This window comes from Anolis carolinensis, unplaced genomic scaffold (genome assembly GCF_035594765.1).
Source record: "Anolis carolinensis isolate JA03-04 unplaced genomic scaffold, rAnoCar3.1.pri scaffold_10, whole genome shotgun sequence".
NCBI lineage: Eukaryota > Metazoa > Chordata > Lepidosauria > Squamata > Dactyloidae > Anolis > Anolis carolinensis.
In genome coordinates this window covers 16,863,317-16,880,350 of record NW_026943821.1, presented here as the reverse complement: position 1 = coordinate 16,880,350, position 17,034 = coordinate 16,863,317, and the positions used below count along the sequence as shown (strand labels likewise).

Genomic DNA, 17,034 nt, shown 5'->3' with positions numbered 1-17,034 from the left:
TATGGATACATAGCATTAGAGTATGAGGGGTAATAGAGCATTTTCCTCCTTTCAGTCCTTTTTGTTCCTGCTTTTTCTCATCAGGTCGCCCTGACCCACCCACCGAGTTGAAGGTCATTGGGGTTTCCCACAACTGGCTGGCCCTGGGATGGACCCCAGGCTTTGATGGAGGGCTTCAACAAAGCTTTCGTATCAGGTAGGGTTTGATTGATGCATCGTGCATGATAAATAGGAAAATTGATGTGGTTTGGGTGTGTTAGGTAAAGATAAAGGTTTCACCTCACATTAAGTTCAGTCATGTCTGACTCTGGGAGTTGGTGCTGATCTCCATTTCTAAGCCGAAGAGCCAGCGTTGTCCGTAGACACCTCCAAGGTCATGTGGCCGGCATGACTGAATGGAACACCATTACCTTACCGCCGGAGCGGTACCTATTGATCTACTCACATTGGCATGTTTTCAAGCTGCTGAACTTGCAGACCGAAAGGTCCCAGGTTCAAATCCCGGGAGTGGAGTGAGCGCCTGCTGTTAGCTCCAGCTTCTGCCAACCTAGCAGTTCGAAAACATGCCAATGTGAGTAGATCAATAGGTACTGCTCCGGCGGGAAGGTAACGGCACTCCATGCAGTCATGCCGGCCACATGACCTTGGAGGTGTCCATGGACAATGCCGGCTCTTCGGTTTAGAAATGGAGATGAGCACCAATCCCCAGAGTCAGACATGACTGGACTTAACGTCAGGGGAAACCTTTACCTAAATATGGTTACGTTAACAGGCAGTAGCAGCATGGAGGTCTGTTCATGGAGATGACACATTCACTCTTTGGAGTTGCAGTAAACAGAAGCCATTTCCCTGTTGCAATCCCTTGTTTCAGCCTTGCTCGCTCGCAGCTGTGGAGTGAAAGCATCCTTCAGCTGCACCTCAACCACCAACCTAACCAACAGACCCCCATTTCTCAGTGCAGCTGCTGCTTGGAAAAGTAGAGGGTGAGCAAGGAAATTTCCCGTAGTCACACATCCGTAGCTAAGGAGGGAATGTATATGGACCCGTGCCTCCAAAGAGAGTTTACAAATGCAAGCAGCTGTGTTGATCCAAGAAAAATGAACAAATTTAGCAATTTGCACGAGGAGCATATCTCTTGTAAACCACGTGGGTCTTAATTGCCCCTTCAAGAGAACACACCAAAGTTATTTGCATTACAACAGAGATAGTTCATAACTACTTTCCAGATGGGGTGGTGGGGATGGTGATCCATTTTTTACTCTACCTGCATTTTGGAATCAGAGGAAACCGGGAAGTCAGAAAGAAGCGGCAGATAATATAGTAGTCCCTGTTGCACAAAAACTTCATTGTTTTTCTCCTCGGCAGCTATGAGTGAGTCTACTATGCCACTCCATGCAACAAATATTTCTTTTTCTCCATCTCCACTGAACTACCACGGTTCCATGCTTTACTGCAGCTTCTACCTGCGGGGAACCATGGAGCGACTCTTTCATTTCATGGCCTTGTTGCTTGTTCCCTGCCCCTGGTGTGTCTGTGTGCATATATGTGAAATATATTACCTCTGCCGACTAAATGTAACCTTTTATGCATCTCCTGGCATGGTTTCTAGTTTAATAATAGATTCTGCCACTATAAATCAGGTAATCTTTAACGTGCCACAGGTATCTTTGTTGATGTGATGCAGCAGAACAAGAGGCTGGAAAAGCAATTGGGGCAAGGGAGCTACGAAAGAGGTGATAGTTGGAGTTTCTAGTCTATGGTTGATTCTGCCACAATAAATCAGATAGACTTTAATGTGCCACTGCTATCTTTGTCGATTCTGATACACAGAGGGAGGAGAGGCTGAAAAAACTACTAAAAGGTTGAAAGTTGTAATCTTAAAAGGTTACTTTTTAAATCTTGCTTTTATTATTTTATGTGTACAATTGTGTTTAAATCTTTTTATTGATTGTTTTATTGCTCTTGTTTTTATATTCTAACTTGTTTATATCTTGTTTTTCTTTTGGGCCTGGCCTCATGTTAGCCGCCCCGAGTCCCTTTGGGGAGATGGTGGTGGGATATAAAAATAAAGTATTACAGTAGAGTCCCACTTATCCAAGCCTCGCTTATCCAAGTTTCTGGATTATCCAAGCCATTTATGTAGCCAATGTTTTCAATATATCATGATATTTTGGTGCTAAATTCGTTAATACAGTAATTACAACAAAGCATTACAGCGTATTGAACTACTTTTTCTGTCAAATTTGTTGTATAACATGATGTTTTGGTGTTTAATTTGTAAAACCATAACCTAATTTGATGTTTAATAGGCTTTTCCTTAATCCCTCCTTATTATCCAAGATATTCGCTTATACAAGGTTCTGCCGGCCCGTTTAGCTTGGATAAGTGAGACTGTACTGTTTCTTATTTTTCTTTTGGGCCTGGCCCTATGTTAGCCGCCCCAGGTCCCTTCGGGGAGATGGTGACGGGATATAAAAATAAAGTATTATTTTAAAAATAAAGTATTATTTGAGCTGTGATTACAGGGCCACTTGACCACCCTTTGGAAGTTGTCTCTTCTATCTCTTTCTAAATACGGGTATACTTCTGCCCCTTCTACACTGCCATATAATCCAGTTTCTGAATCCAGATTACTGTATACACTAGAGTATAAGCCTAGTTTTTCAGCCCTTTTTAGGGCTGAAAAAGCTCCCCTCAGCTTATACCCGGTCAGCTTATTCAGGTCAGCTTATACTTGAGTATATAGGTATTCAGAGTTGGACAGTCTTATCTTTTTAAATTCTTATTATTATCTTAAATTACAGTTTTATATAAATATTCAAAAACATTTAACCTACTGATGCCTCAAATAATGCAATTTTATTAATATCTATTTTATTTTTGAAATTGACTCGTAGCTGTTGCATTTCCCACCCTCATCTTATACTCGAGTCAATAAGTTTTCCCAGTTTTTGTGGTAAAATTAGATGCCTCGGCTTATTCGGGTCGGCTTATACTCGAGTATATATGGTATCTCCTTTAATTAGATTATATGGCACTGTAACATTCACACTGGCAAGAGTTCTTCTCTCACCCTGGACTTCCTACAGATATATATAAACATTCCTTGCTTAGTTTTTCCATATCTCACAACCTCTGAGGATGCCTGCCATAGATGTGGGCGAAACGTCAGGAGAGAATGCTTCTAGAACATGGCCATACAGCCCTGAATACATACAACAACCCAATATATTATTAGCATAGCACAATATAAGCATTAAATTACTATATTGTACTATATCATTATATGGTAATATTATTAGTAATTAGTATATGGTAATTAATATTATTATATTGTATAATTAGTAGTATAATATTGTATTCCATAGTTTCCAATATACCTCACAACCTCTGAGATGTGGGCAAAACGTCAGGAGAGAATGCTTCTGGAACATGGCTATACAGCCCAGAAAATTCACAGCAACCAAGTTCATGATTGTTTTCTTCTGAAGTTGATAGTGTGTGGCTTACTCAAGGACACCCAGTGTGTTTCATGGCCAAACGGAGATTCAGATCCTGATTTTCAGAGCCATCAAACTACTATGCCTATGACCCCTAAGACTCTCTTTTAAAAGCCTTGACACTGGCTATGTGGGGAGCAGTTGAGACCTTGAAGACCACTTCTCATTCGCACCACTTTTCTGCTTATCTTTTTCCAGGTATCACTGGCCTGGAGTCCCCAGCTTTCTGTATGTGGATGTCTTCCCACCACAGTCCAAAGTGTTTACCTTGACAGGCCTGCAGCCAGACACCCTTTACAATGTCTCTGTCAATGCACGCAATGCTCTTGGGGAAAGCGACTATGCTGATGGCGGTGCAGGACTTAGCGTCACCACTGCAGGTTAGGAGATGTTTCTCATGTAGTGATGACACAAGGGCACAGAAGGAACAGACAGTGTAGTAAAGTGGACACAGCAGTGAAAGTGGCAGCGCCTTTGAGCCGGATGCTCTTGCAGGAAAGCCTAATTCACAGAACTACTATACAAAATCCCAGAATACTTGTAAAGTATCTACACAAACACAAGATAGTCTATGTACAAAGAAAATATGTCCAAATCTAATCTATCTGAATCTGAATCTAAAATCTATCTAAAATCTAAAATCCATAATAAAAGTGAAAACCTGTATGTGTCTGTGGCCTGGATGTCTGCTCACACAGACAGCCTCCGGCCTTCACAAACAGGCTATACTTCCCAGGGTTAAGAATCTAGCAAGTCACTCTTTTCCACTGACATTGCAGTTACAGCGAGCTCCATGAACGTGTAGCCCAGCCCCTGCCAATATCCTTCCCAAACACTACAGCCCACCACCCAAGGAATGCTTTCATTTAGGGACCATTTCATCCTAGATTTTGCTTTTTCTTCCACCACAGGCAGGCATCCCAGGGTTCTCCATTGCTGTGGAATTTGCATGGCCCCGCCCACTGCCCTTTCCTTTCCAATCTCTCTGCATAACAAACACAGCAGAACTGAGCTGCAACTAAACTTACTGGAGGAGTTTAGGGATTGACTCCACATGGTGGAAGTTGTAGTTCACCCTGCATCAAGTCAGAGCATTGTCACTCCTACTGGGGAATATACAGGAGTTGTAGTTCACCTACACCCAGAACGGTATGAACCCAAACAATGATGGCTCTCAGCCAAACTTGCCATGCTGACCTGATATGCCCAGATTTGACTACTGGTGGGTTTGGAGGGAAACTGGACTGGAACTTGAGGAGTAGTAGGTACTGGGATTTATAGTTCACCTGCAATGAATGAGCATCACACTTGGCACACAGAGCCCCCATTACCAATACAACATATAGCACAAGTCTGGGGAAAAGGGAGTTATAGTTCACCTGCAGCCAGATAAACACTGACCCCCACCGACAATGCACTAGGAGCACACTTGACAGAGAAGCCTCATGACCTACTGAACATACTGCAGGTATTTGTGGGAAGGGGCCTTGATTTTGGGAGTTGTAGTTCACCTCCATCCACAGACCATTGAGCCCAGCCAATGATGAATCTAGACCAAACTTGGCACACAGACTGAATATTGCCTGCTGTGGATACTGATAGATATTTCAGGGCAATTGCCCCGGGAATCTGGAAGTTGCAGTAGTTCACCCCATCCAGAGACTACTGTACCACACCTGGTACACACGCCTAAAATGGCTAACTTATAATACTGGCAGGGTTTGGGGAGGATTCAGCCACGATTCTGGGAATTGTAGTTCACCCACTCCAAACAGAATACATAACATTAAAAGACAAATAATACCATTCTCAAATGACCCGGGCATTGCCGGGTCCCCAAGCTAGTCTATATATATAAAAGGGTAATGAAATTTCGGCCTAGGACAAAATAACAAAATTACACATCCCAGAAACACTAAACTTGGCGGCACAACCCCTCATCCATGCCTCTACGTTCATACAACAAAAAGCTCCAGCTACTCCAGAAAATGGCCAAGCTTTGAGACTGCAAGGCTATTCACTGCTATTCCACCTGGCCAACAAAGGATTTCCATAAGCCACAGCAACGTGTGGCCGGGCAAAGCTAGTAACATATAATATTATTAAAGTTCCCCGTACAAAGCTCAATTTGAAAGTACCAGACAAAATGAAAAGGAGCAACAGCTCTAATACAAAAGTTATCCAAGTCTGATATTGGTTCCAATGTATATAGGCTTCAGGATACATAATCAATGAAAATATCTTCCAACAATAATGATGGAGCACCGCTCTCAAAAAAGTCTTCAAAAGTAAAGTCCAAATAAAGTCCCAAGTCTACAGGTAAAATACTTGTTACTCTATGTTTTGTTTTAGATATAAGTTCATTGTTGCTGAATATACCAACTCCTCAAGAAGGGGATTTTCTCCCTGAAACAGGGTACAAAAATACCCGGGACCCCTGTAGACTTGGGACTTTATTTGGACTTTACTTTCTAAGACTTTTTTTGAGAGCGGTGCTCCATGATTATTTTTGCAATATATTTTCATTGACTATGTACCCCTGAAGCCTATACATTGGAACCAATATCAGACTTGGATAACTTTTGTATTAGAGCTGTTGCTCCTTTTCATTTTGTCTGGTACTGTCAAATTGAGCTTTGTACGGGGAACTTTAATAATATTATATGTTATTTGGACATATTTTCTTTGTACATAGACTATCTTGTGTTTGTGTAGATAATTCACAGAACTGTCATGAAGCAACTCATTGCAGGACAATGCATTTACAACCATGAGTTCTTTAGAGGGGGATATGGATGTAAAACCTTGACTGTTTTGTCCTTGCATTTGAAGATGAACAAGTAATACCATTTACTCCCTACTGTGGGAGAAAATGAATGGCCCTCCACAATCTCTATATTTTATTATCCCGAAGTGTTGCAGAAGCATTATTGTGTGGAAGAAAAAACATTGTACAAAAATGTGCAGGAAACAATGTTTGTGTACAAATATTTTGAGGGGAGTTGTCCAAAAGACAACTATTTTTTCCCTCTGCAAAAAAAATCCCAGCACTCCACTTTGGAATGTGAAATACCATGTTCTGTATTCTTTCTAATGCAATTTCCTGACTTTTGGGGAAATCATTTTTGACTTAAAGGTAAAGGTTTTCTCCTGACATTAAGTACAGTAGAGTCTCACTTATCCAAGCTAAACATCAAACCTTGGATAAGCGAATATCTTGGATAATAAGGAGGGATTAAGGAAAAGCCTATTAAACATCAAATGAGGTTATGATTTTACAAATTAACAGGAGCCCCGGTGGCGAAGTGCGTTAATAATAATAATAATAATAATAATAATAATAATAATAATAATAATAATAACTTTATTTTTATACCCCGCCCCATCTTCCCGAAGGGACTCGGGGCGGCTTACATGGGGCCTAGCCCGATAAAACAATCAATATCAATAATACGACTATAAAACAATTATACCAGTAAAACATCAATAGCAATAAAACAATCATTAAAATTGGCAGGAAGCATACGAAAAACATACAATATTAAAACAGGAGACTAATTCAGCTGGGAGACCGAAAGGTCCCAGGTTCAAACCCCGGGAGCGGCTGTTAGCTCCAGCTCCTGCCAACCTAGCAGTTCGAAAATATGCCAATGTGAGTAGATTAATAGGTACCAGTCCGGCGGGAAGGTAACGGTGCTCCATGCAGTCATGCCGGCCACATGACCTTGGAGGTGTCTACGGATAACGCCGGCTTTTCGACTTAGAAATAGAGATGAGCACCAACCGCCAGAGTCAGACATGACTGGACAACGTCAGGGGAAAACCTTTACCTTTACCTTTACAAATTAAGCACCAAAACATCATGTTATACAACAAATTTGACAGAAAAAGTATTTCAATACACAGTAATGTTATGTTGTAATTACCGTATTTACAAATTTAGCACCAAAATATCATGATATATTGAAAACATTGATTACAAAAATGCATTGGATAACCCAGAACCTTGGATAAGCGAGTCTTGGATAAGTGAGACTCTACTGTATAGTCAAGTCCGATTCTGGGGGGTTGATACTCATCTCCATTTCTAAGCCAAAGAGCCGGCGTTATCCATAGACACCTGCAAGGTAATGTGGCTGGCATGACTGCATGGAACGCTGTTACCTTTCTGACAGAGCAGTACCTATTGATCTACTCACTTTTTATTGTGAATAGTTTTTCTAGCTTTAGGGAAGTCAGGATAAACATGTAATTTGGAAATCCACCTAACCAGTTCATTGTTATGCTAAGTACGTCACAGGACAGAATCAAAAGTGGGGTTTCAGAAAAAGTTTAGTTAAAGTATCCACCTTCCTTATGTAATTCAATGACCCTGTGTTTTCCACTCCTCTCCTCCTGCACCCAAAGATACAGAATTCCCATGCCCATTGTATTGATGACCATCAACCTCTCACTATTTTGTAAATTGAGCAGCTTGTCTCCTTTCTGTCACTATCCTGTTTCCCCGAAAACAAGACATCCCCTGAAAATAAGACCTAGTAGAGGTTTTGCTGAATTGCTAAATATAAGGCCTCCCCCGAAAGTAAGACCTAGCAAAGTTTTTGTTTGGAAGCATGCCCGCCAAACAGAACACCAGAGCATGCAGGATCGATAAATGTACGTACCATAGATGGTTTTACATAGAAATAATGGTAGTAACAAGACATTCTTGATAGGATTCACAGTTTGTCTGGTTATGCTGGTTTGCGATGACAACTACTGTACAGTATATAATAAATGTTCATTTTTTGTTCAATAATAAATATGAATTCTTCTTCATGGAAAAATAAGACATCCCCTGAAAATAAGACCTAGTGCATCTTTGGGAGCAAAAATTAATATAAGACACTGTCTTATTTTTGGGAAAACATGGTATCAGAAACTGGATACTATCCAGTCATTATCCAATGTCTTCCCTTTCAGAGAGAATGCAAGAACCAAGTGACAGAGATCCAGGAATTCTACCTGAACCCACACCAGGTACAAAAACATAAACACGGTAAACATTGCATCTTCATTGTAGCATAATTGACTTTTGGTAAGTTGATTTATTGCTTTCACACATCAGCACCAACTGACCAGTGTACAGATTTGAAAGACCTGTATCTCCTTGCCCAGCCCTTTGAAAAATAAAGATCTTTTCTGGACTACATTCCCACAGTCCCCCAGACACCATGGCCATAAACTAACTATTCATACTCTTGATTTCTTAGACTTTGTTTTTCTTCTTTCTCAGACAGACCCGTGTTGCCTCTTCCCATTATCATTCTTCTGGGAGCTCTTGCGGGGCTTCTGATATCATCCAACTTGTTCTTCCTGGGCTGCCTACTTTACAGGCGACGGGTGCAAGGTCTGAAAGGTAAGTGTCTGAAAAGATTCCCAACCTTTAACTTTTTACCCACTTTCCCAATGGTTAAAGCAGACTGTTCAGTTTCTAAACGACACTGGTTCACCCTTAAAGTATATGTCCTATTCAATACAGTGGGTTTCCTCTAAGCATGCTTAAGCCTGGATTAGTGATAAAGGGAAAAAATCCATTCAGTTGCCATTTTATCGCATTTATGTAATTCCCTGCCATACAACAAATGTGAAAACCAAATCTGAGTAATCCTTCAACATTCATAATTCTCTGAATCTTGTAGCGGGGTTATCCAGTTTAAAATATGATGCATAAATATGTATGTTGCAGGAAAGTAACATACATACATTGGGAACTGTCGATGTCAACATTTGTGGATATAGACTGAGAATGTTTGTCTTGTCTTTGTTCTATGTTAAAAGGCATTGAATGTTTGCCTATATGTGTAATGTGATCTGCCCTGAGTCCCCTTCAGGGTGAGAAGGGCGGAATATAAATGCTGTAAATAAAATAAAAAATAAATAAATAATAGCATCCACTATAGGTAAAGGTAAAGGTTTTCCTTAAGTCCAGTTGTGTCCGGCTTTGGGGGTTGGTGCTCATCTCCATTTCTAAGCCGAAGAGCCGGCATTGTCTGTAGACATCTCCAAGGTCATGTGGCCAGCATGACTACATGGAGTGCCATTACCTTCCCGCCAGAGCAGTACCTATTGATCTACTCACATTTGCATGTTTTTGAACTGCTAGGTTGGCAGAAGCTGGGGCTAACAGCGGGCGCTCACTCCACTCCCCAGATTCAAACCTGCGACCTTCAGCAGCTCAGCACTTTAACACACTGTGCCACCAGACGCTCATATAGCATCCACTATATGAAATTCAAATTTCAGGAAAAAGGATTCCACCTAAACATTAAGGAGAACATCCTGATTATAAGAGCTGTTTGGCAGTGAAATTTGCTGCCTTGGAGGGTGCTGGAGTCTCTTTCTTTGGAGGTTTTAAAGCAGAGTCTGGATGACCATCTGCTGGGAGTCCTTTGATTGTACATTTCCTGCATGGCAGGAGGCTGGACTAGATGGCCCTTGTGGTATCTATGATTCTATGATTATATCCAATTTATCTATTTCCACTATACTAAAAACTTTTACTATCCATTCTTTTATTGCTGGAAGTTCTGATTTCCAATGTTTGGCTTATAGCATCCGTGATGCAATTACGAGGGTTATCCAGAAAGTAGATTACGTTTTGGAATTAAAAATGAACAAAGTATAGGAGAAAACATTTACCATATGCAGTTGAAAGCCACACCCAAATACCACTTCTCAACATAGTTGCCGTTCAAATCTAGGCACTTATCATAGTGATGAATGAGCTTGGCAACTCCTTCCCCACAAAACTCTGCCGCTTGCGTCCTCAACGCAGCGTTTTGGCAACAGTGTGCAGCTGCGGAAAGGGGTGAGCGCTGGTTGAGGACGCAAGTGGCAGAGTTTTGTGGGGAAGGAGTTACCAAGCTCATTCATCGCTATGATGAGTGCCTAGATTTGAATGGCGACCATGTTGAGAAGTGGTATTTGGGTGTGGCTTTCAAGAGCCCCCATTGGTTCAGTGCGTTAAAGCGCTGAGCTGCTGAACTTGCAGACCGAAAGGTCCCAGGTTCAAATCCGGGGAGCGGAGTGAGCGCCCGCTGTTAGCTCCAGCTTCTGCCAGACTAGCAGTTCGAAAACATGCAAATGTGAGTACATCAATAGGTGGGAAGGTAACTGCATTCCATGCAGTCATGCCGGCCACATGACCTTGGAGGTGTCTATGGACAACGCCGGCTCTTTGGTTTAGAAATGGAGATGAGCACCAAACCACAGAGTCGGACACGACTGGACTTAACGTCAGGGGAAACCTTTACCTTTTTACCTTCAACTGCATATGGTAAATGTTTTCTACTATACTTTGTTCATTTTTAATTCCAAAACGTAATCTGTTTTCTGGATAGCCCTCGTATCATGCAGTGCAGTAGTGGACAAGTAGAAATTCACCAGGTTAAGGAAAGTTTTTGTTTTGTTTTGATGTGATCCTTATCTTATTTCTCATTTTTCTTGCAGAAGATGAAACCACGGGAGAAAACAAGTGAGTAAAAGGGTTGCTATTTTTTTTTCTTTTGGCACAGCTTTTGTGCCTGTAACAATAATGAGAAACCACTACACTGACATCCTGAGAAAAGAAGACAGCTTCTAGTGATTCTTCCAACTTTCTAAACTGTGGACTGGTAAAGATAAAGGAGTTCTTAAAAAAAGTTGGCTACCTTACCTTAGATAAAAGCAATTGCTTTTACTGCTAGTTACTATTCGTATAGCCTTTATTGTTGTTATCTACCTATAAGTTAATTCTAGTTTATGGTGATTCTGCTCTTGGATTTTTTTTTGGCAAGATTTAGCTGAGGTTTCCCACTTTCTTGGAGGCAAGGAGAGTGTGACCTGCAAGCCTGTAGCCAGGGAGGAGAGGTGTTGGAGTTCAAACAACCCTGAAAATTTTCAGGTTAAAAACCCCCCCAGATTTACTAATGAATTTTAACTGGTTAACCCAATCCCTATACTAAATCTATGAGAAGAAAAAATTAAGAGTCCCCCCAGAACTGATCAAGCTAAGATCAATTCGGAGAGGGTGTGTGTGGTTTTAACTTTCAATATGCACTGAATGTTTGAATGTCAATTTTTAAAATATTGTTTATATTTATATGAAACCACTAAATTACCAATTAAGAGTCATTTTATTTTTTTTAGACTTGAAACTTTGTAACTAAAATAGAAATTTGATTTATTGGTGGTGGCGCAGTGTGTTAAAGCGCTGAGCTGCTGAATTTGCAGACTGAAAAGTCCCAGGTTCAAATCCCGGGAGCGGAATGAGCGCCCGCTGTTAGCCCTAGCTCCTGCCAACCTAGCAGTTCGAAAACATGCAAATGTGAGTAGATCAATAGGTACCGCTCGGGCGGGAAGGTAACGGCGCTCCATGCAGTTATGCCGGCCACATGACCTTGGAGGTGTCTATGGACAACGCTGGCTCTTTGGCTTAGAAATGGAGATGAGCACCAACCCCCAGAGTCGGTCTATAGACTTTTTAAGTCTATATATAAACATACAGAACAAATAATATAATTTAAATTATTTTGTGTTATGGACTTTCATAATCATGAATCTTGATGATTCGCTTAAAAAACGCCCCCCACTCAATTTTTTTCTGGCTGTGGGCTTGGTAACCTGGCCAGGTTTCCGTGGTAGAGCAGGGATTTGGAGATCTCCCAGAGTCATTGTTCAACATTCAAGACTGCTACATAATGGTTATAGTATACATTCATGTCATTTTTGACGTATGGCAACCCTAAGGTGAACCATCACGGCATTGCCTTTGCTTTCCTCTATGGTTGGGGGAGTTAAAGTTGCCTAAGCTTACAGAGCCTTAAATTATAGTAAACACTCTTAGTATCCATTGAGTTTTGATTCCAGGCTGTAAGTACGAGGGTTGAATGAAAAGTAATGCCTCCACCTTCATAACTTCTAAATAGTACTGGTATATGGCAGGTACTAGCTTGTTCAGTAGACTCTCCTCTACAGTTCCATTTGGCGGGAAGCCTTAGCATTGAATGGTTGTGTTGATAAAGTGCGAAATATGGAACCCTGTGCAGACGGTTAGTCAATGAGACTTAAGCAACGTGTAGTCATTGAATTCTTAACAGCAGAAGGTGTCACCCCAAAGGAGATGCATCAGAGAATGCAAGCTGATAATTGTGTTGTTGTGAGTACTGTCCGTCATTGTGCGAGTAAGTTTAAAGAAGTTGAGGTAGGAACATGTGACTTGTGTGACAAACAAAGAGTTGGATGTCCTGTGACAGCAACCATCAAGTTTCAAGAGGAAAAGGTTGACAGATTGATTCAGATCGATCGTCGTATCACTCAGAGAGAAATTTCAAGCATAATCGGCATTTCATAAGAATGTGTGGGTCACATTATTGCTTAGGAGCCCCTGTGGCCTAGTGGATTAAAGTCTTGTGACTTGAAGGTTGGGTTGCTGACCTGAAGGCTGCCAGGTTCGAATCCCACCCGGGGAGAGCGCGGATGAGCTCCCTCTATCTGCTCCAGCTCCATGCGGGGACATGAGAGAAGCCTTCCACAAGGATGGTAAAAACATCAAAAACATCCAGGCATCCCCTGGGCAACGTCCTTGCAGACGGTCAATTCTCTCGCACCAGAAGCAACTCAGGTTGCTCCTGACACGAAAAACAAAAACAAAACACTATTGTGTTGTCGAAGGCTTTCATGGCCGGGATCACAGGGTTGTTGTATATCTTTCGGGCTGTGTGGCCATGTTCCAGAAGTATTCTCTCCTGACGTTTCGCCCACATCTATGGCAGGCATCCTCAGAGGTTGTAAGGTATGGATAAACTAGGCAAGGAAAGGAATATATATATATATCTGTGGAGAGTCCAGGGTGTGGCAAGAGTCCTTTGTCGCTGGGAAGCCAGCATTAATGTTTCAGTTAATCACCCTAATTAGCATTGGAAAGGTTTTTGTCTCTTGCCTGGGGGCATCCTTTGTTCAGGGTTCAAGCAAAACACTATTGCTTTGCTTGGCTATCGGAAGATCTGTGCACGATGGGTACTGTGAGACGCTGGTTGCGGAAACAGAGGGTCGACTTCTTCCACGACGGCTTTGGACAACTTGTTCATTGTTGGCAGAAATGTATCCAATTGTCTGGTGATGATGTGGAAAAGTGAATAGTGGTAGTTAAAGAGCACATTCTAAGGATTATTTCTGCGTTTGATTTATTAAAATATTCCCATCCAAACCCAAGTAACGAAGGTGGATGCATTACTTTTCATTCAACCCTCATACAAACTAGAATTCATGGCTGCATAAGTTATGTCATATCAAATTATATAATAGCATGAATCTCCTTTATCAAGGTTTTTTTAATTGAAAATTTAAAAATGTAGCTGTGAATGGTGTGATTTGTGGATGGAAAGCCAACTGTATATCAAGACAGGATGATGTTACTGTTTCAGGGCAAAGGTGCGATTTGGGAACAACTATACTGTATGCAGTTGGCTGAAATGTAGTGCACACTCAGCCCAGCTAGAGGAGCACAGTTCTGAGGTAAGTGCCTCATTCAAGATATGGGCAACTTGTTTGTAGCAGCAAGGCTGCAAGTAGAGTTGTGCATTTACTAGGGAAAGAACTGTCTGCCAGGCATGTTTTTAGGTCTTTAATGCAGGCATGGGCAAACTTTGGCCCTCCTGATGTTTTGGACTTCAACTCCCGCAATTCCAAACAGCCGGTAGGCTATGTTGTCGAAGGCTTTCATGGCCAGGATCACAGGGTTGTTGTATGTTTTCCGGGCTGTATGGCCATGTTCTAGAAGTATTCTCTCCTGACGTTTCGCCCACATCTATGGCAGGCATCCTCAGAGGTTGTGAGGTAACAACCTCTGAGGATGCCTGTCATAGATGTGGGCGAAACGTCAGGAGAGAATACTTCTAGAACATGGCCATACAGTCCGGAAAATATACAACAACCCAGCCGGTAGGCTGTTTGGAATTGTGGGAGTTGAAGTCCAAAACACCTTGAGGGCCAAAGTTTGCCCATGCCTGCTTTAGTGTGTAGCTGCACTAGAGCTCACAGCTTCAAAGTGTGGGTGCCATTCAATTTGCAGAGGCAATGACCTTGTCTCCGATCCCTTCCAGCTTCCCTGATCCCTTTCAGCTTAGCCAGGGTTCCTATAATATCAGGGGGTGAAGGTAGATTTTCCCTGCATCAATGTTTATTGTATTCCAAAGAATGTTGCTGTGGCTTAGAGGTTTGGGTGGCCATTTAAGACCTGTTTGGCTTACCACCTGCACTGTTTACCAAATACTTGCTCCTAGTTTGTTTTCATGGGTCAACATGGATCAGGGCCTGCCAAAATATACCTCAAAATGCTCCAAATACCCTTTAATTGGAATGTGGAGAGTATATTATGACCATTCTTGCCTGCCCTAGACTATTTTAGACCCAAGAGAAGCCTCAAAAAGTGAATAGGATGTGACTAAAGGTAAAGGTTTTCCCCTGACGTTAAGTCCAGTCGTGACCGACTCCGGGGGTTGGTGCTCATCTCCATTTCTAAGCCAAAGAGCCGGCGTTGTCCATAGACAACTCCAAGGTCATGTGGCCGGTATGACTGCATGGAGCACCATTACCTTCCTGCCGGAGCGGTACCTATTGATCTACTCACATTTGCATGTTTTTGAACTGCTAGGTTGGCAGGAGCTGGAGCTAACACAGCCGCTCACGCCGCTCCTGGGGTTTGAGCCTGGGACCTTTCGGTCTCCAGCTCAGTGCTTTAATGCACTTCGCCACCGGGGCTCCAAGGATGTGACTACTGTTGCACAAAAAGGTCTTTTGTGTGGCCCACCAAGGACTCCTCAGAGGCTTTTGTGACCCTCTACCTTTCTACAGTGGCTCGTCTTGACAAAATGTTTCCATTCTGAGTCTCTCTTTGGGGATGCATCAATGGACAGTCCAGATGAACAATTGAATGTCATGATTCTGCTGCCCTGGAGACTAGAATGCAGAACAATGGCTCCAAACTACAGGAAAGGAGATTCCACTTGAACATTAGGAAGAAATTCCTAACGGTGATTGCTGTTCAGCAGTGGAACTCTGCTCTAGAGTGTCCTTCTTTGGAGGCTTTTAAACAGAGACTGGATGGCCATCTGTCAGGAGTGCTTTGAATGTGATTTTCTTGCTTCTTGGCAGGGGGTTGGACTGGATGCCCTACAAGGTCTCTTCCAATTCTATGATTCTGTGATTTGCCATCACACCACTATCTAACAGGAGCTCGATAGGCAGAAGGCAATAGGTGTATTTTTGTAGCACAACGCAAAGTATATGCTTGTTCCTGTTTGTATGTAGAAAAGCACAGGAGCTAGTACAAAGATTGCCAACCTTGTCAAAGAAAAAATGAAATCCGGGTATGAGCTGGAGATGTGGGTGGGGAAATTGCTTTTTTCAGTGCTGGTTGGTGGTTTTTGAATGAGTGGGAATGACTGAGGATCTGCTCCATGTTTTAGTCTGCATGTAAAGGGAGCCTTCCAAGGGGCTGAGTTCTACACCCAAAATAGGCTCACCACCTTGGATAAATCTTCTAAAGTTTAGACTAAAACCTATAGTGGATTCAACACTCTGCTGACACGGAAAACACCAGGCGATACTACTCTGTCCTTTGCTTAGTAGTCTTCCTTCTCCCAACTGAAATGCAAACTTGACATTTCAGCCAAGGGAGCTGGATTTGTACATGTGAAATATCCACTCAATGTCAAGGTTACATCCTTTGAAATCTCTCTGGATACAGTCCATTTGACAGGAACTCTGGTTTTCTCTATCAGTAATTCTGATATCTATAATAGAGAAAAACTGCACAAAGAGAGGGCGATTAGCATAAAAGAAAGGAAATATATTTGAGACCCAACTGTGCTGACTTGCGGAATTCGGCTTCTTGCACTCTGAAAGCCTTATCGAGATCTTCTTTTGATTTTTAGCAGCAGAAAGCCATGCATCACTCAGTCTCCTGCCATTATCACGAGTACTAGAAACATGATCGAGCTTGTAAAAATTATACTTGACATTTTCTTTATTGTGAGAATATTGGCATATTCTGGTTGTGGGCATATACAGCTATCTCTAGACCAAATGAATCTCAGACTGGATCTACGCTGCCATATAATGCAGCTTGGAATTGCATAATATGGTCAGGTAGACCCATATAATGGGAGCCCTGGGTGGCACAGCAGGTTAAATTGCTGAGCTGTTGAACTTGCTGACTGAAAGGTTGGTGGTTTGAATCTGGGGAGCGGGATGAGCTTCCGCTGTTAGCCCCAGCTTCTGCCAACCTAGAAGTTCAAAAACATGCAAATGTGAGTAGATCAATAGGTACCACTCTGGTGGGAAGATAATGGTCCTCCATGCAGTCATGCCAGCCACATGACCTTGGAGGCATCTATGGACAACACCGGCTCTTCGATTTAGAAATGGAGATGAGCACCAACCCCCAAAGTCGGACTCGACTAAGCTTAATGTCAAGGGGAAACCTTTACCTTTAGATCCATATAATGCAGTT

General features: G+C 42.1%; 1 protein-coding gene across 2 annotated transcripts in view; it reads left to right on the top strand.

Annotated features, from left to right (window-relative positions):
• nphs1 (NPHS1 adhesion molecule, nephrin) overlaps positions 1 to 17,034 on the top strand; it is a 78,643-nt gene that overhangs the window by 51,765 nt on the left and 9,844 nt on the right. For both annotated transcript variants that reach the window (XM_062962196.1, XM_062962195.1), the window contains 6 exons: positions 85 to 196; positions 3,699 to 3,880; positions 8,463 to 8,519; positions 8,776 to 8,898; positions 10,992 to 11,016; positions 13,946 to 14,036. In XM_062962196.1, coding sequence (XP_062818266.1) covers positions 85 to 196; positions 3,699 to 3,880; positions 8,463 to 8,519; positions 8,776 to 8,898; positions 10,992 to 11,016; positions 13,946 to 14,036 — 590 coding nt within the window. The remainder of the gene's footprint in view (positions 1 to 84; positions 197 to 3,698; positions 3,881 to 8,462; positions 8,520 to 8,775; positions 8,899 to 10,991; positions 11,017 to 13,945; positions 14,037 to 17,034) is intronic.